This window comes from Neoarius graeffei, chromosome 14, assembly GCF_027579695.1.
Source record: "Neoarius graeffei isolate fNeoGra1 chromosome 14, fNeoGra1.pri, whole genome shotgun sequence".
Lineage (NCBI taxonomy): Eukaryota > Metazoa > Chordata > Actinopteri > Siluriformes > Ariidae > Neoarius > Neoarius graeffei.
In genome coordinates, this window is record NC_083582.1 from 13,561,869 (window position 1) to 13,581,214 (window position 19,346).

The following is a 19,346-nucleotide window of genomic DNA, read 5'->3' on the forward strand; positions in this document are numbered from 1 at the left end:
CCCTGAGAACACCATTCCTACAGTGAAGCATGGTGGTGGCAGCATAATGCTGTAGGGATATTTTTCATCTGCAGGGACAGGAAAGCTGGTCAGGACTGAAGGAAAGATGCATGACACTAAATACAGGGCAATTCTGGAGGAAAACCTGTTTGAGTTGGCCAGAGGTTTGAGACTGGGATGAAGGTTCACATTCCAGCAGGACAATGACCCTAAACATACTGCTAAAGCTACACTGGAGTGGTTTAAAGGGAAACATTTACATGTCTTGGAATGGCCTAATCAAAGCCCAAACCTCAATCCAATTGAGAATCTTTGGCATAACTTGAAGATTGTTGTACACCAATGCAATCCATCTAACTTGAAGGAGTTGGAGCAGTTTTGCCTTGAGGAATGGGCAAAAATCCCAGTGGCTAGATGTGCTAAGCTAATAGAGACATACCCCAAGAGACTTGCAGCTGTAATTGCAGCAAAAGGTGGCTCTACAAAGTATTGACTTTGGGGAGGTGAATACCTATGCACACTCCAGATTTCTGTTTTTTTCATCTTAATTATTGTTTGTGTCACAATAAAACAATGATTTTCACCTTTAAAGTGGTAGGCATGTTGTGTAAAAATCCATTTTAATTCCAGTTTGTACCGCAACAAAACAGGACAAACACCAAGGGGGATGAATACTTTTGCAAGACACTGTCAATAGATAGATAGATAGATAGATAGATAGATAGATAGATAGATAGATAGATAGATAGATAGATAGATAGATGTGATCACTCAGCATTGTGGAGGACCGCTGTTGTGTAAAATGTGCACAATACACAAACACTGCTGTTACCTGACAACCACTCCCTCAATCCCACTGCACAGGTACAAAAACATCATGAGGAGGAAAGTGTGAGAGAAAGAGAGAGAGACAGAGAAAGAGAGAGAGAGAGAGAGAGAGCGAGAGAGAAAGAACACGAGGGAGGAAAGGAAAGGAAGTGTGTGTCTCAGTGCTCAATGACCTGAAGTGCTCTCACATACGAAAGTTTTGAGTTGTGAAACAGGAGGAACAGAAAAAAAACAAGGCTCAGAAATGCAGAAAATGAGTGGCAAGACTTCACGAAGAGACAAATGCTGCCTTGAAGATCGTAGCTATGAGATTGGAGGTTAAGATTACGATGTACTACAATCAACATTCTCATCAGCAGAGATGGGACCAAGTCACACATGTGCAAGTCTCAAGTAAGTCTCAAGTCTTAACCTTCAAGTCCCAAGTAAGTCCCAAGTCTTTTTTGTCTTGGGCAAGTCAAGTTAAGTCAAGTCACAGGCTATGTCAAGTCAAGTCAAGTCAAGTCCTATAATAAGTCAAGTCATGTCCAAGTCAAGTCACCTTAGGCGTATTGGTGTAATTTTAGCAGCAGAATATGAATTTAATACATTGAAAAGGCAATACATAAGTAAATGTCAGTAAACATCCCTGGCACATGTGCCCAACCTGTTAAATATTTACATTTTAAATACTCATGTTCTGTAAAATACATAAAACAAAACAGTAATAATGTCACAAAGTTATTTATTGATGGCAAAATTGATTGCAAGATTGAAAGCCAACTAAGTTTCTCACACTGTCATCAGCCAACAAGAAAAATAAACAGAGAATTGGCATTCTGTTATGTGCGTAGTTAAAAGAGGGTATGACGACACCTTGGGTTAACAGGGGCATGAGCTCCTCCAATCTCTAATCACGTCAGATGAGATGATTATTATTAATAAGATACACGTGGAGAAACCTGAAGTGACTTCGATGTATGTTTGCGCCAGTAAAAAAAAAAAAACCCAAAGGATAGAGAAATGTGTCGGACATAATTTAGGTCTCAAAAAGAAGACCTGTTCGCCCGTGCAAAAGTGACATCATCTTACCCCATATGACAAGCTACAGAGGTGTGTGCAAAAGCGCTCTCTCGCTCTCTCCCTCGCCGAGGCTGCCTCAGCCTGTGCGGAGCGGGGACATATAGAACGACTTTGGTGCGGGAGTCTTGGTTCCCGCTATAATAGATTGTTATGAAAATAAATGTTAAATGAAATATGCATCCCGCGCATTCCTTTCCACAGGAACTTTGCTCACAACGTTTCGATCGTGGCTAACGCACTGTCCTCCTTACCACAAGTGCAACGTTTCGGGAACAATACGGAAAGGACAGTGCGCGGGATTCATCTTGCCTTGAACAATTACCCAGAGACTTTTTAAATTACCTCACTGGGAAATATCCAATGCACCTGTTCAGTTACAGAGTTGTGCTCTCTAAATTGTAGTCATTCAAACCATTGTTTTGGCGGCCTGGTAGCCTGATATACTAAATGTAAATTCATGGTTTGGATGACTGCACAATTTATTTTCGTAACACTGTGTTACAGCGGGAACCAAGACTCCCGCGCACAGTCAGCCTATTTTGCAGAGTTTAGTATTGCTGCTAGCCTGTATTCAAACAGCGAGTGGCATGTCGGTGAATCCAAATCGTGGTGCTTTTTTCAATAGTGCATGATAGGCAGTGGGACGGAGTTTTCTTTTCTTTTTTGATCGGGTAGTGTGACGAAAAAAATGTGCAGGTTGCTGCACTGCTATTTCAAACGGCTATGATAAACTCCCCTGCCTCTATGCTCTATGGACAGTCTGGCTAATGTACACGAACACACTCACACGAATTTGTGCTGCTCATGAACGTGTACATGTTCACAAGCTGACCATTAGCTTAACCCTGAAACAGAACAACAGGGTAGGAAGCTGCTTATGTTATTCAGCATCATGACTGCAAAGTGCACAATCAACTTACTACTACTGATATACAATATCATTAAACTTGACGTAACTACATTGCTTACCAGCATTCACATAAGAATTTCACAATAATAAACTGAATCCCTAGCTACATCTGCAACGGCTAAAATCCTCCTACCGCTCACTCTCGTGGCTAACATTGGCTAACGAGGAGTTTAGCTGCTATCACCAAATAACAACACATTAATAAACTTACTGGGCAGAATGGATCTTCAAATGCCGGACGAAATTGGAGGTCGTGGTCTGGCTGTCAGAAATCGTCATGTTGCAAATCTTGCACTGCGCCGTTCGTCATTTACCTTCTAGGCAGTAGCCCTTGAAGCCGAAAGTGATGACTCTTGGGATGGCTGACATGATGATATGATGTGAAATCTGTGAAAACATCGTGGCATGGGGCGTGCCGGTATATAGCCCACGCAGAGAGCGTGCCTGATGGACAGGGCGGTGACAACGCAACGGCAGTGCAATCAAAATTACTGAAGTATGTGCATATTACATTTTATTTTCACAATAAAAACACGATGGAAATAACACTCAAGTCACTCAAGTCATCGTGTATCAAGTCAAGTCAAGTCCCGAGTCTTAAACTTCCAAGTCCGAGTCAAGTCTCAAGTATTTTCATGTTTTGTCAAGTCAAGTCACAAGTCATGAAAACAGTGACTCGAGTCGACTCGAGTCCAAGTCCCCAAGTCTCAAGTCCCCACCTCTGCTCATCAGTATCAGTGCAAAAATGCCTACAAACTTTACAAAACTGGGCTGGGTTTCCCAAAAGCCTCTTAACGCTAAAAGCATCTTAACTAGAAGAGAGAGGGTTCATCGTGCTGCTCGCTGTACCATTTAACGATGATCTTTGTGCTACGATGCTTTTGGGAAACTTAGGCCTGATCAGTTGCCTCTGAAATCTTACCTCCACATTCATACTAGCAGCTGCTGTGACTTTTTGTTATTGCCATATCCCCAAGGTATGCTCAACTTGTAATGGTGATATTTTTGATAGCAATTGAAATAATATTTTGTACACAGACAAACTACTCACTAACACAGAACAGGTGGACACAATCAGTGAATACAGCAATAACATGATAGGAGCGGAGTTACTGTCAAAAATTAAAAGTAGACGTATTTTGAACATTTTACTGAGGTAGTGCGAGGGACGCTTGTCCTCAGGTTGCACACTGCAGTCTGATGGATTGTCCATCTTCAAACACACGTGGATAGCTATAGCGCTAACTACACTGTGGAGTGTCTGTGAAACCACGCCTCTAAAGCGTAAACGTCTCCATCCCGTACATGTCTCGGATTGACACTGGAGACTCCTTCCAAAAATGTAAAATAAACAAATGTCTCCTCAGAAAATATCAGCAATTCTTCTTTAATCCTTTCATGTAAAATATCCCCATGAATAAGCTGTTACTATAGAAATGATAACGTATTCAAATGAGCTCGTTAATATGAAAAAAGCCGTGGTTTGCAGCTGCATTCCTGTCAGAGCCACTGCTGTAGAAAATTCATCAACACCTCCAACTAATCAGAATGCAGGATTCAATTCAATATTTTTCTTTGAAGTTCTGCAGGAAATGAGACACTAGTCATAAGCTGAATTTTTTTTCCAATCGTTTATATATATTTAATATGCAAATCATCAACCCAGCTTCTTTTACAATAGTGTACAGTGAGTGAGAGCGAATTGAAAGTTTACAGTAAATATCAGGTGTGTGTGTGTGTGTGTGTGTGTGTGTGTGTGTGTGTGTGTGTGTGTGTGTGTGTGAGTGAGAGAGAGACTCACGGGTGCCGTCGAAACGAGTAGCGATGGTGTCCAGGAAGGTGTTTTGTGGGGCGAGGAGCCCCTTCATCACCGGCATGGTGACACGCGACCTGTCTCTCTTCCTGTCAGTGCGTCTCTGTCTCTCTTTGTCTCGACGTCTGTCTTTGCGCTCCTCACTCCATCCTCTGAGTTGAGGGGGCCAGATTGGACTGAACTACCCCATGGGGTAAAAATAGGAGGGATGCCCCTCGTTTCTGTTCAAACTGTTTCTTCCTCTCGTTCTCTCTCCCTCTTCCTCTCTTTCCTCTTGGACAAATATAGAGTTCTGAGAATTACTCTGATCTTCAATTCATCTTTGATGTCTATTATCAGTCTCCCTCGTTTTTTTCCCCCCTTGTCCTCTTTCTCTACACCATTCGCTCTGTCGTTTATCTGCTCGAGGTGTGGTGTCTCTGTGTGCGTCTTCACACCTCACTGCCTCAATGCTCCACTTCCTTCTGCTACTCTCTCTCTCCCTTCCTCCCTCCCTCCCTCCCTCCCTTCTTCTTTGCTCATCTTCTCTCTTCCACACTCTCTCCTTCTCTCTTCCACTCTCCCTCCTTCCTTCTATGCTCCTCTTCTCTCTTCCTCTCTATCTCCCTCTCTCCTTCTATGATCCTCTTCTCTCTTCCTCTCTCTCCCTCTATGCTCCTCTTCTCTCTTCCACTCTCTCTCCCTCTATGCTCCTCTTCTCTCTTCCACTCTCTCTCCCTCTATGCTCCTTTTCTCTCTTCCATTCTCTCTCTCTCTGCATCTCTTCTCTCTTCCTCTCTCTCTCTCCCTCCCTCCTTCTATGCTTCTCTTCTTTCTCACTCACTTCTTTTCTCCTTCCCCTTCTCTGACCTTCACTGTCTCTTTCTCTTTGTCCTCCCTCGCTCCATCTCTGTCTGGTTCTCTTTCCCACTATGCCTGTCCCTGTATTTCTCCCTACCTGTCTCTTCTTCTGTCTTTCCCTTCCACTGTCTCTCTCTCTCTCTCTCTCTCACTCTCACGCACACACACACACACACACACACACACACACACACACACACACACACACACACAGAGACAGGGCTATTGCACAGATATTTCCACTGGATTGCATTGTGATATTATTCAGTTCTTTGCTCGAAGCATATGTTGTTAAAGCTCACCTTTTATTTGGATTTTGTAAAAAAAAAAAAAAATTCTTATATCGAGTTAATAATCTGTACTGCTCATTTATTAACTCTGTCTCTTCATCTATTCTCCAATCTCTTTCCTCCTGTCTCTATTCTATTGTCTTTCTTTTTTCTTTCTGGAAACTCGCACATATTTGCAGCGGTGACTGTGTCCTTGACGACCTTATTCCCCCAGGGTCTGTGTGTGTGTGTGTGTGAAAGAGAGAGATTTACCTCTCATTGTTGTAGGTGTGTCACGCACTTTCAAATGAAAAGCTTCTTCCATATTAATACACAATTATGTAAATGAAATGTGCAGCACATTAATTATTGAGAAGTCCTTCAGATGAACACATGGGTGGTGGTTATTATGAGTCCTGAGTCAGGATCGAGAGGACGTTCAGTTTCATGTCCTCACCTTGAGTAACACACACACTCAACACAATGTCATGTTTCATACTTACTCATTAATATGCATTTATTCGTGTGAGCTGTATTCAGAGTCTGCTATAACAGACTGAGACACAGGACACACATACATGTCAACCTTTGGTCAATCAAACCTGTATAACCAACCTCCAAAATCCCCGTATTTCCCTTATAAAATCCGTATAAGATGCAAATTAAAATAATTTACCTAAAATTTGAATGATTAACAATGATATATCCAAGTTACTTTTTATTCAATATTAATAACAATAAACCTTCAGAATGAATACAAAGCTCCAATGTTTGACAAAAACACAAAGTGTCACTCCAATGTTCTGAATTGTACTCCATGACAGCTTTTTTTAGCACTCCGCACCAATACCTCACTAGGCTGCATGTCACAGCGAGTGTCTGTGTTGATCTTGCCGGAGTGCCCATTCAGAATCTTTTCAGTCGCTAGTGAAAGTCGCTCAGGTGGAAATACGCTTTTCAAACAAAATGTTACTTCACGGTTAGCGGGATTCTCGCAATGCGGTGTGCACATGATCAGAAGTGGAACGAAGTCTCGCTACCACAAGATAACGCGCGATTTCATAAGACTCTTTACTGGCTGTCTGTGCTTTGTGTGGTGTACAGTACGTTTGTAAATATTATGCGGTCTTTTATCATCATGGGAATTGATTATAGCTCTAAATAAATATTGAAGTTTTTTTAAAGAATCCATATAACTTTATTTGTACGCCCGTATACTATGTTTATTGAATCAAATCCATATAAAATACAGACATTCCGTATAGGTTGACATGTATTATATTACACTTTTTTTAAATTAATGATGTTCAAAGCTAAAATCAGGGAGCACGGTGGTGTAGTGGTTAGCGCTGTCGCCTCACAGCAAGAAGGTCCGGGTTCGAGCCCCGTGGCCGACAAGGGCCTTTCTGTGTGGAGTTTGCATGTTCTCCCCGTGTCCGTGTGGGTTTCCTCCGGGTGCTCCAGTTTCCCCCACAGTCCAAAGACATGCAAGTTAGATTAACTGGTGACTCTAAATTGACCGTCGGTGTGAATGTGAGTGTGAATGGTTGTCTGTGTCTATGTGTCAGCCCTGTGATGACCTGGCGACTTGTCCAGGGTGTACCCCGCCTTTCGCTCATAGTCAGCTGGGATAGGCTCCAGCTTGCCTGTGACCCTGTAGGACAGGATAAAGCGGCTAGAGATAATGAGATGAGATGAGATGAGATGACATCTCATTCATTTGAATGTTGAAATGAAAGCAGTTTTGTCCACTCTTCCTTTCGCAGCACCAGTAATTGCCTTCACTTTGTGGGTTTTGGTATAAACAGATTTCATCATCTGTCTACAAATTTGAAATGGATAGCTGGGGATTGAAAGTCAAAGACTCTCCCGTGTGAGGACCTGATATCCCCAGGCAGTCTCCTGTCCAGTACTAACCACACCCACAAGGTCTCTCACCTACTGACTACTTTCACATACCCATAATGCTTTGCGCCTTGGGGGGTAACCAGGCGTTATATTTGTTTACTAAGTCAGATAACCTCAGTCATTTCTTCAAATTCACATGGGGATAAATGACTTTTCCTGATTTACAGTTTTGTAGAATACCTAAAGAGGCTAAGCATCGAAAAGCGTGGTTTAGACAGAATTCATCGTCAAAATTTTACACCAACAGACAACATGTGACTGTGTTCTGCACACTTCAGTGGTGGAGTAAAGTCTGATGAGCCAAGTCACGAAGCCTACAACCCCTCTGTCTTTGTGTTTAGTCATAAAAAGTGTGAAAACTGAAAAACAAGGACAAGTCAAAGAACTGAAAAGGACAACTTTATTGAAGGATCAAATCCCAAAACAAAGCACAGACGATGCAGTGTAAGTAAGCTTACATGGACTTCCCCTTTTAGTGTTTATGTCGGGAGATTGAATGTAGTATTTGACCCTGTAGTCCAAACAGCTTCCTCTAACAGCCCAAAGATTGTCATAATCTGGTAGCGTATGAGCTTGAGGAACATCAGAGTGAAGGAAATAATAATAATAATAATAATAATAATAATAATACATTTTATTTAAAGGCACCTTTCTAGCACCCAAGGACATTGTACAAAAATGAAAGACAAACCATAAAATATAAATTAAAATTACAAAAAAAACATTAAAACAAGTTACAATTCAAAATTAAAAATTTAACAGTGCAGTGATTAAAGTTGAAAAGCAAGTTTGAACAGGTGTGTTTTGAGTGAGGATTTGAAATGTGGAAGGGAGTTGATATTTCTAAGTTTGAGAGGTAATGAGTTCCAAAGCCGGGGAGCAGAGCAGCTGAAAGCTCTGCTCCCCATGGTGGTGAGACGGGCGGAGGGGACAGTCAAGTGGATGGAAGAAGAAGATCTGAGGGAACGAGAGGGAGTGGCAACATGGAGGAGGTCGGACAGATATGGGGGAGCGAGGTTGTGGATGGCCTTGAAAGTTAACAGAAGGGTTTTGAATTCAATTCGAAACTTGACTGGGAGCCAGTGGAGCTGCTGCAGGATGGGCGTGATGTGGTGGATGGAGGGGGTTCTGGTGATGATGCGGGCAGCTGAATTCTGGACCAGTTGGATCTTATGGACAGATTTGTGAGGGAGACCAGAGAGGAGGGAGTTGCAGTAATCCAGACGAGAAGTGACGAGGCTGTGGACAAGAATAGCAGTGGCATGGGGAGTAAGGGAGGGGCGGAGACGGTTGATATTGCGTAAATGGAAATACGCAGACTGGGTAATGTTATTAATGTGGGATTGGAAGGAAAGAGTGCTGTCGAGGATGACACCCAGACTCTTAACCTGTGGGGAGGGGGAGACGAAGCAATTGTCAATATAAAGAGAGAAACTGTCAATTTTGGATAGTGACGATTTGGTGCCAATGAGGAGAACCTCAGTTTTGTCACTGTTTAGTTTGAGGAAGTTGGAGGAGAACCAGGTTTTTATTTCTGCTAGGCAGTCAGTAAGGGAGGAGGGTGGGAGGTTGGAAGTGGGTTTACTGGAGAGGTAGAGCTGGGTGTCATCCGCATAGCAGTGGAGACTGATGTTACAGTATATTTAAGGAAGATGTTGCCAAGGGGAAGGAGATAAATGATGAAAAGGAGGGGCCCCAGGACAGAGCCCTGGGGCACACCTGAAGTGACAGGGGAAGGGTGGGATGTGAAAGATTTAAGCTGAATGAACTGAGTGCGGCAGGAAAGATAAGATTTAAAACAGTCAAGGGGGGTGTGAGTGATACCAATGGATGCTAATCTATTGAAGAGGGTGAAGTGACAAATGGTATCGAAGGCTGCACTCAGGTCAAGGAGGGTGAGAATGGTGAGTAAACCAGAATCAGCTGCCATGAGGAGATCGTTGGTGATTTTGATTAGAGCTGTTTCTGTGCTATGGAGGGGACAGAAACCAGACTGAAACTGTTCATACAGGTTGTTGTGAGACAGATGGAAGTGGAGTTGATTAGCTACTGTTTTTTCAAGAATTTTGGAAATGAAGGGTAGATTAGAGATAGGGCGTAGGTTATTGAAGTTAGTAGGATCTGCACCGGGTTTTTTCAAGATTGGTGTTATTGCAGCAGTCTTAAAGGATGTAGGAACAGTTCCAGTGGAAAGAGAGGAATGGATGATGGCAGCGATGAGAGGGACCAGAGAAGGAAGGCAGGCTTTAACAAGAACAGTAGGGAGGAGGTCCAGCTGACATGTGGATGGCTTAGACTTACGGATGAGATCTGAGATTTCCGAGGCGGTGGGAAGCTGGAAGGAGGAGAAGGAGTGAGAGGGTGGAGGAAGTTCAGGTAAACTGATGGGGGTGGATTGTGAACCGAGATGCTGGTGAATTGTTTGGATTTTTTCAGCAAAGAATAACATGAGGGAAATAAAAATCAACTTCAATTTAAAAAATAAATTTGACAATTCTGCTGCGTTTACAGTACTTAGTTGACTGAGTGAATTCCTTGCTTGTGTTCCCATGCACAAAGTGTTTTGTATTTTCTTACAGCTTTCTCATCATAACCAGCACCCAGCAAAAACTATTTCACTGTGGATTCTTCTATGATCAGTGTCAATCTTTCGAAGCTCTTCTGCCAATCTTTTAACTTCTGCAGGTCAGTAATTGTTGGAACACCCATGTTGACAGACAAAGAAGGCTGCTGACTGTCAGTTCAGAGATGTTCAAAGTGTTCGATACAATATTTACAAGTGCTTTATTACCAATTGATTTCTCAAAGTCCACAGAAAGGGCTTTGCAGATTTCTTTAAGTTTTGGTTTAGTTAGTTTTGACACTTCTTTGAAGGTTTTAGGTAAATTTAAATTTGAAAGATTACTGTCAGTTTGCGATGCCATGTTGTTTTAGCTTGTTTATATTTTGGTTAACATCCCCCCACCCCAAGATGCAAAGCATTATGAGTAATGTGAAAGTAGTCAATTACATAGCTAGGGTTACAACGAGGGGCTGCTCCTCTGGTAACCACGAGAGTTTGACTCCCTGCTCACATCTGTACAGACCTCTTGCACATGATATCACACATTACATGATAATTATACCCGGGGGCCAAACAGACACCATTTTCTTGTAAGCAAGGATTAATCTGTCTTTGATATGATTCATTCTTGTGATGTTTTTCGTTGTTCAGATTGAGAAATAGATAAAAGGTATTCCCATCTCCCCACTATCAAGAAAAATGTTAACAAAGAGAAGCAAATGCTTCAAGAACAACGAAGAAATGAGTGGTTAAAGAGAATATGACGAGAGGAGCTAAGCCTGAAAACTCCAGAGAAATTCATGATTGTATTTAAAATGTATTGAAAAATAATAGAAAGTCGTAAGTGAGAATGAAAGAGTTTGCTTAAGAATCTTGTTTTATTTTTTCTACTCGCATTCAAGTTAGCTTCTTCATGAAAGCGTTCAAACAAAATCTAATGATTTTCTTACAGATGAACCAACTTCCTTATTCGACACAGAAAACCCAGATTGGACACCAAACAAACAACTTGGACATAACTCGGTAAAAAATCCAACAAGGAGCGACATGTGGTGGCACGGTGGTATAGTGGTTAGTGCTGTCGCCTCACAGCAAGAAGGTCTGGGTTTGAGCCCCGTGGCCAGGGAAGGCCTTTCTGTGCGGAGTTTGCATGTTCTCCCCGTGTCCGCATGGGTTTCCTCCGGGTGCTCCAGTTTCCCCCACAGTCCAAAGACATGCAGGTTAGGTTAACTGGTGACTCTAAATTGACCGTAGGTGTGAATGTGAGTGTGAATAGTTGTCTGTGTCTATGTGTCAGCTCTGTGATGACCTGGCGACTTGTCCAGGGTGTACCCCGCCTTTCGCCCATAGTCAGCTGGGATAGGCTCCAGCTTGCCTGCGACCCTGTAGAGCAGGATAAAGCAGCTAGAGATAATGAGATGAGGAGCGACATGTGTGATATATCCTGAAAGAACAGAAAAGACTAAGAGCAGAGAGCACTGAAGCTTTGTTTCTGTTATCAGAGGAACCCAGTCCTGTGCAAAATGTCACCATGGAGTCAGAGTGTAGTAATGAACCTACAGCTCGAGAGAATTCTACACACACACTGAACTTTACAACAGCTGCATGCATGTGAAACAGAAATAAATTGACTAAGGCAGGAAAAACTATTTTGGATAAAATTGTTACTGTCCATTTTACACATCAACCTGTGTGACTCAGTTGTGCCTTTTGAATAGAGAATAAATGAAGAGGGAACTGAACATTAACTGTTTATTGAAAATATTATTACAAAGTTAATTAAAGTTACTATATGATTACAGCTGCAACTGGAATGTGTTGGTTCTGTTAGCATTTGTAATTATTGTACCATCCACTATTAGATACAATTAAAATAAAATATTACAATATTGTTTGACAGTCTAGAGCAAGATATATTTTTTTTTACAAATAATAACATTTCAGATATTGTTTTCACAATAATAAGTATCAATGTATAAATGTATAAAGTGCAAATAGCTCTGTAACTAGACGTCCTTGGGGTTGCTCAGACATGGAGGACTGGGAATACCATACAGCCCACAGTTCAGCTAGGAGTCCATTGAGAGTAAATGCTTTGGCTTTCGCAACACTCTGTTCCCAAAAGCTGATGTTGGGAAAAAGTCTTTACACACAGCAAAATCCCCAGTGTTGAATTGACACCCAGAGTGTTGATTTAACACCCTACTGTGTTTATATATGTCTCATGGGACACAAATTAACTCTGAAAGTGTTAATTCAACACTGGGGAAGTTGCTGTGCACAAAAGGTTTTCTTGCTTTTGTAGGTTTTTTTTTTTTAAACTGTTCTTCCATGTCAGGACTCTTTGGGGAAAAGAAGGTATATTCCAACAAGTAGCTAATGCTAGGCCACAAATCTGCACCATCACTCCAGTCGTTTTGAGGAATTTTGTACGGCTCATAACCGCTAATAAACTAATTGCTGTGTACATCTATTCTTCGCTTCTTTCTTACAAAGATTATCCAAGTGATCCGGTAGTAGAGCTTTTTTAGCTGTAGTTTTCTTCAGACAACAGCAACATCTTCGCTTGGCTTCAGTATGTGAACAGTATGTAAACAAAGTTTGCTTGTCCCCCAGGTATAGGGTAGTGACAGTTGCTAACGTAAATGTGACATCAGTGCAAGGGGTCTATTGTGCATGTCTCATTAGTAGGTCCCATTTTTATGATGGTCTTTGGTATGGCCTGACCATGAGTAGAACTCCCAGTCAAGAGGCAAACACGCTAACCACAAGGCCAGCTCACAGTCCTGGAGGTTTATACATACAGCAAAAATGCCAAGTTGCTAAATTTACTCTTGGTTTCTGTTTGAAACGAGAAGATTTTAGATTCGAGTTATCAACCTGAAACCTTACAGTTGGAGCAAAGTCCTGTGTACATTATGTCTTTTCAGGAAAGTAGCACACCAAATTCCCAAGCTCTATTGCATAAGACAAGCTTCTTGAGGCATGCTTGTGCTAGCAAATTTAGATGCATTTTCTTCTTTGTCTGCACACACAGAGCCGCTAGAATAGAACTGGCGACGTCAGGCCTGCGGAGAAAATGGGACGCCGCTAAAAATATTAGCCCACTTCCACAGAGCATAGAGCAGAGCACAAAAACATGGCAGAGAACACAGAGAGCTCAGAATACACTTTATTAAAACTTAAAACGCAGCGTGTTTCCCAAAACCTCAGGGAAAGTCCAAGTGCAGCTTTTATTATTATTATTATTATTATTATTATTATTATTATTATTATTATTATTTTAAATCAATTCACTCTCAGTGCACTTTGGCTTGCTTTGTGTAAGGCTAAAGACATGTTTCTCCTCTTTGTCTTTATTTATCTTCATATATTTCATTTTTATTAGCTTTGTGTATAAAATGTATTCCTAATTACACAACATTTGCCCAATATTTTAATCTTTTAATGAAACGTGTAAAGATACAAAAGCGCGCAGTAAAAGTTCAGGGTTTGAATCTGGCGCCATCTTGTGGAAAACAGTCCTAACTACGTGGACGGAACCGGAAGTGGAGTATTCGTTATTTAATAAATCTGCTGGGGGAAAAAAGTTGCTATTCTCGAATAAAACTGAAGCTGTTTCATAATAATAATTATGATTAGAACGAATTTGTAAATGAATAATTATGCTGATAACATGGAGTTACTTCAACAGAATTATATAATTATACCGTTTCCCCCCGGAACATTAGCTAATTAGCACACTTTTATTTTGTTTGTGTTTTTTAACAAATTACGATACATCGAAATTTTTTGTAAGCTAATTTGCATAATCACGTGTTAATACAGTACTATCTTAAATCTATAACTATAAAATATGTCTGTACGTTAAGTGAGTAAAGTTTTGCTTGGGTACCTGATTGGCTAACTCATAGTTTACGGGAATTACCCGGATCCGGAAGTAGGGCTTAATATCAGAAAAAAAAATGCCAAAACAAGTGGTTAGTTTTCCCACCCGTATTTCTGAAAACCCCGCCCCTCTGTCCATGATTAGTTAACTGTGTCCCGTCTTCTCCACTGGATTGGTTTATACCATGTTGTTTGGGGAAACTAACGAATCGTTACGAGGGAGGCGGGATTTGTGTGAATACGGGTGGGGAAAAACACCGGGGGAGAAAAAACTGTCATGTTTTGACAAGGAAACAAGTGAAAGAGAAAAGTCCGACATCTTGCGGTGTGAATATTAACCAACGCAATTTGTCCATCTTCACTTAAAGTAAAAATAAGCGCTCAGGTGAGTGTCTTATAGCTTGTGCTCTTGTTTGCTAAACTGAGTTTTACTTAGCTCGCATGCTAGTTAACATTAGCTGTGCTAGCTACTAGCCTGTGAGTTAGCGCTCCGTCTGAACTTTAATAACATTCATAAACTTCTACAAATAACCGGATTATATCGAAATTAACATTTATTGAGCAAAATATAAACGTGATCCTCGGTACGCCTCAAAATTACGTCAGTGGCTAAGTCAGGAAAGCTAACTAGAGTGCTAACTAATCAGCACTAAAATCACGATAAGATTCTTTAGCGTTTAAAAGATTAGTTTCCACCGGAAATTACGTCACCTGGTGAGTAGTTTAGGATTATGATAATGTCTCAGAGTAGCTGTGAGTGTAAGAATTGAATTTAACACTTTATCAGCGTTTCTCACTTCCCCAATCCTGTATAAAAAACAGGACTGTGCTGATTTATCGTCTGGATGATATACCACGGTCTGGACGGCTGAACTTGTGTTATGCCTATATTAACTATAAACAGGTAAAAAGTATAGTGAAAGTCTGTGATAATCCAGGAAGTGTAACTGTGGGGACATTGTTGTGCTATTAGAGGAATAAAACGGGTTGGGATGCGTTTAGGTCTGGTGAGAAGGTTTGTGAACCTCAGAGAGAAGTCTCCTACGCTACTTCTTTCATATGATGTACACAAACTACAAAATCTTCAAAGTCAAATGCAGGGATGATATCCAGGCAAGGGTGGCATCAGTTGTTCTGTCCAGCTCTTTGATTCCCCCAGTGAAACGCCATACTTGGCAATCATTCACAATGTGGTGAATTGTCTGGTCTCAGTGGCCACAGTCACAGGCTGTCTGCTGTCCCCTGTTTATGCAGATGGTGTCTTGTTCTTGTGCGGAGGCTGCTAATGCGGTTCAGTGTCTGCCACTGCTTGCATGGGAGACTGAAATTGTTTGGCTTCACTGTGGGATCTGTAATGGTGGTGTGGTCCCAGTTGGAGCTGGCATCTGCCCCTGCCCTGCACCATTCGGTTTTGATGTCAAAGTTGTCCATAGATTCAAAAGACAATCAGACAGGCTTGCAAGACTTTAAATGCATGGTTGGCAGGTTGTTGAGGCCATCATGAATGGGAAGGTCAAGGTTGACCTCAGTGTCAATCATGGTGTTCATCATGTTGGGGAGAGTGATGTGAGCGAAGGGAGCCACGGAAGGGGAGTTGATTTCAGTGTCTCTGTGAACACCTGCATTGCAGAGTTCAAGACAGTGTCAACTTGTTTGGTCTGGCAGCTGTTGGCCAAGGTTGTTGAGCAGTACGCTGCTGTTGAGTAGACTAAGGCTAGAATTGCAGCGCGAAGGGTGTTTGCCTTGGATCCCCACCTGTTGCGTGCAAGCTTCCTGATGTTCACCCTTGACTTCAGTTTGTCGGCTACCCTCTTCAGTTGTTCACGATGTGTGAGGGTGTGATCAAGCGTAACCCCAAGGTATTTTGGAAACTCCTCATTCCTCACCAGCTTGCTGCAAAAGGACACTTGGAGTTTGGCATTTGTGAGGCAGTTGCTAAGGTGGAAAGCAGTAACCATTGTCTTACTGGGGTTGGGATGGAGTCTCCAGGAGGTGAAGTACTCCTCCATGACTTTCAGGTCTTGGGTCAGCACTCTGCTGATGCCTTCCAAGGAAGTTCCCTGGCAAACAAGAGCAAGGTCATTTGCATATAAGCAAACTTCCTGGAGGTTGGTGGTAAGTTGCTTTCATAGATGTTAAAAAGAAGACAGAGCCTTGGGGTAGGCCATCAGTCAAGGTTCTGACAGAGCTGGACTGGTTCCTTAGCGATACCCAGAATCTGCGATTGCTGAGGATGGATGAAAAGCAGAGCATAGTAGTTTGGCACTTCAGAATCCTGGATATTTTCTGCGGTAGTCCATGTCGCCAGACAGTGTCACAGGCTGATGACGAGTTGATAAGAACAAGTCCAGTTTTCTGGGTGCGTTGGAAGCCAGCTTCAATGTTGGTACTGAGGGCCAGGGCTTGACCTGCACAACTTCTACCAGGTCTCAAGCCAGCTTATTCTCTTGGCAGGATAGGCTGTACCAAAGTAATAAGCTGTGCTTAGGAGTAGGCGCTCAAACAACTTGTATGTTGTACAAAGGAGGGAAATGGGTCAGTAGCTGACTGGATCCTCTGCAGGCTTCCCAGGTTTGAGGAGGGCAATGATCTTAGACTCTCTCCACACCGTAGGGATGGTTCTGGTGATGTGGACATAAGTGAATGAGGCAGCCAGCCAGTTATGACCTTTGCAGCCAAGATTCTTCAGAAGTTCTGGGTAGATCCTGTCAACTCTTGCAGCTTTCCTGGCTTTGGTTGAAGACAGGCCTTTGTCTGCTTCTGTTTTGGAGTAGGGCTCACAGAGTGCACTTAAGTATAGGGAAGAGTAGACTGACTCTTTCAGTCCCTTTCTTACTTTCAGTTTCCTACAGCAATCTCGTCTTGTTGTTCCAGATTGACCCTGCTTTTTTGTCTTATTCCTGCCTGAGCCCCCAAACTCGGAGCCACATCGTCAGCACATCATCATGGCGGGTCGACCCAACGGGCCGGCCGCAGGGAATAAGATCTGTCAGTTTAAGCTGGTTCTGCTGGGCGAGTCAGCCGTGGGGAAGTCCAGTTTGGTCCTGCGCTTTGTCAAGGGCCAGTTTCACGAGTACCAGGAGAGCACCATTGGAGGTTCTCCCTCACTTTTATTATGACTTTTATTACTGAGTGCAAATGATTCATGGTGTCATCCTGACTCTCGTTTTTTGTGTTCAGCGGCGTTCCTCACACAGACAGTGTGCCTGGATGACACGACAGTCAAGTTTGAGATTTGGGACACAGCCGGACAGGAACGCTACCATAGCCTGGCCCCGATGTACTACAGAGGAGCTCAGGCAGCCATCATCGTCTATGACATCACTAATAAGGTGAGAGGACATTCACTCACTCGCTCAGTCTGACTCATGCTCTCTCATTCACATTCTCTCTCTCTCTCTCTCTCATTCGCTCACTCAGTCTCTCACTCTGGGTGTGTGTATGTATGTGTGTGCAGGACACATTTGTGCGAGCGAAGAATTGGGTAAATGAGCTGCAGAAACAGGCAAGTCCCAACATCGTCATCGCTCTGTCTGGGAATAAAGCTGACCTCGCGAACAAGAGAGTCGTTGAGTTCCAGGTGTGTGTGTGTGTGTGTGTGAATGAGTTGTGTTGGATTAACAAACTGCCATTTTAACATTGTGATGTGCGAATCGGAACAGGAAGCACAGGCGTACGCTGACGATAACGGCCTGCTGTTCATGGAGACGTCGGCCAAAACTGCCATGAACGTCAATGAGATATTTATGGCCATTGGTAAGTACACACACACAGAGCCAGCCATTTCAGAAAATTCTACCTGCACATTTTATTAATGCTGTACATAACATGTTTTTCCTCGTATAAAGAAGAGGGTCAACAAGGGGCGGAGCTTAAGTTAAATCTTTTCAGCCTATCAAACCTTATCACTGCTTGCTTTTCAGTTTTGCAGCCGTTGAAACAAACTCCATATTTGACTCCTGTTATAAACATGCATTTATTTATTGATTGGCTGATCAGATTTAGATTTAGCTCCACCCCCTTATCTGCTTTGTTGGATCAGAGAATCTGATTGGCTAAAAGCTCCTTGCTGATGATAATTTGCTCATTTCCTCTTGCACTTCTCTCTCTCTCTTACAGCGAAGAAGCTGCCGAAGAACGAGCCTCAAGCTGGAGGAGGTGGGGCTAGTGGGCGGGGTCGAACAGGTGTGGACCTCCAAGACTCCACCCACCAGAGCTCCACAGGCAAATGCTGCAATTGATTCTGGTAGTAAAAGGTCCAAACAGAGACACAGAAGACCAGCACCTGGGATTTATAGTGGTGGTGATGATGATTCCTTCAGAGATTATGTTCTTGATCACTTTTTCCTAAAGAAATCATATAAGCTAGCACTTCCTCTTTCTCTTTCACTTCCTGTCTGGTTTATCCATATTTTATGAAAATACTAACATGATTTATGTCTCAAGGCTCGTTTTTAAAACATGATAAAACAGCGGTGAGGTTGTTTCTGTGGTGGGTCGTGTGTGTATGAGCGCACGCCACTTTTCCTTCCTCCCCCATGTTAATCTTGTCCTTTGTTGCATAACGATCTTAATGATGAGCTCATGGTGGGAATCTTTCACCCAAATCATTTTGTACACAAGTGAGTATTGTTTTTATTGCAATGGTGGACATCACGGCATTATTATTGGGGTTGTGTGTGTGTGTGTGTGTGTGTGTGTGTCCGTCCGTGTGTGTGTATGTGTGCGCGCGCGCATTACCTCTGACACCTGAAGAAACATTTTTAACATTGTGGTTTTTTCAATCTGTAAAGAGGGAAATAAAAAAAAAAAAAAGCAATGGAAAAATGTGTGTAGTGTGCTTCCTTGGTTTGAAACAGCAGCTTTGGCTGATCTATACTCGTTAAAAAAATGTTTCCTGAATCTGTGAATATTCATGAGTATGCAAATTTGAAAACTTCTAAGTAGTTTAATATTGCAAGCTTAGCAAAACAGTTTCTAGTCACAAGTTTGATATCGGTATCAGTCTTGAATTAGTTACCTTGCCATCTTCTCACAGATTTATTATACAGATCCCCAACCTGTCCAAAAATAACATTACCATGACAACCACCATCTATTCATCACGAACATTGTCAGCTCAATCATTTAAACTTGTTCAGTGAAATAATCAAAACATTATGTCCCTGGGTGCACTTCTAGTTATTAAGTAAAATGACATGCTGTATTTGAAATAATGAGACATTACATTAAAATGAGATAATATCTCGACAGGGCGCGTAAAGT

The 19,346-nt window shown here is 42.2% G+C and overlaps 2 protein-coding genes across 2 annotated transcripts in view; one reads left to right on the forward strand and one right to left on the reverse strand.

The window, feature by feature from the left end:
• The window catches only part of kcnh4b (potassium voltage-gated channel, subfamily H (eag-related), member 4b), a 103,776-nt gene extending 99,099 nt beyond the window's left edge, over positions 1-4,677 (reverse strand). The window contains exon 1 of the mRNA XM_060939315.1: positions 4,602-4,677. Coding sequence (XP_060795298.1) covers positions 4,602-4,677 — 76 coding nt within the window. The remainder of the gene's footprint in view (positions 1-4,601) is intronic.
• Positions 4,678-14,328: 9,651 nt separating this feature from the next.
• Positions 14,329-18,908, forward strand: LOC132897989 (ras-related protein Rab-5C-like). The gene is made up of 6 exons (XM_060939316.1): positions 14,329-14,466; positions 16,956-17,177; positions 17,262-17,413; positions 17,539-17,661; positions 17,744-17,837; positions 18,201-18,908. The coding sequence occupies exons 2-6, from the start codon at positions 17,027-17,029 to the stop codon at positions 18,320-18,322; spliced, it is 642 nt and encodes a 213-aa protein (XP_060795299.1). The 5' UTR covers positions 14,329-14,466; positions 16,956-17,026; the 3' UTR covers positions 18,323-18,908.
• Positions 18,909-19,346: the final 438 nt, after the last annotated feature.

Excerpts from the sequence above, each read along its gene's own strand:
- LOC132897989 (XM_060939316.1), top strand. The coding sequence starts at position 17,027 with ATGGCGGGTCGACCCAACGGGCCGGCCGCAGGGAATAAGATCTGTCAG. Across the intron at positions 17,178-17,261 it reads CCAGGAGAGCACCATTGGAG|CGGCGTTCCTCACACAGACA; the intron begins GTTCTCCCTCAC and ends TTTTGTGTTCAG. Across the intron at positions 17,662-17,743 it reads AGAGAGTCGTTGAGTTCCAG|GAAGCACAGGCGTACGCTGA; the intron begins GTGTGTGTGTGT and ends GAATCGGAACAG.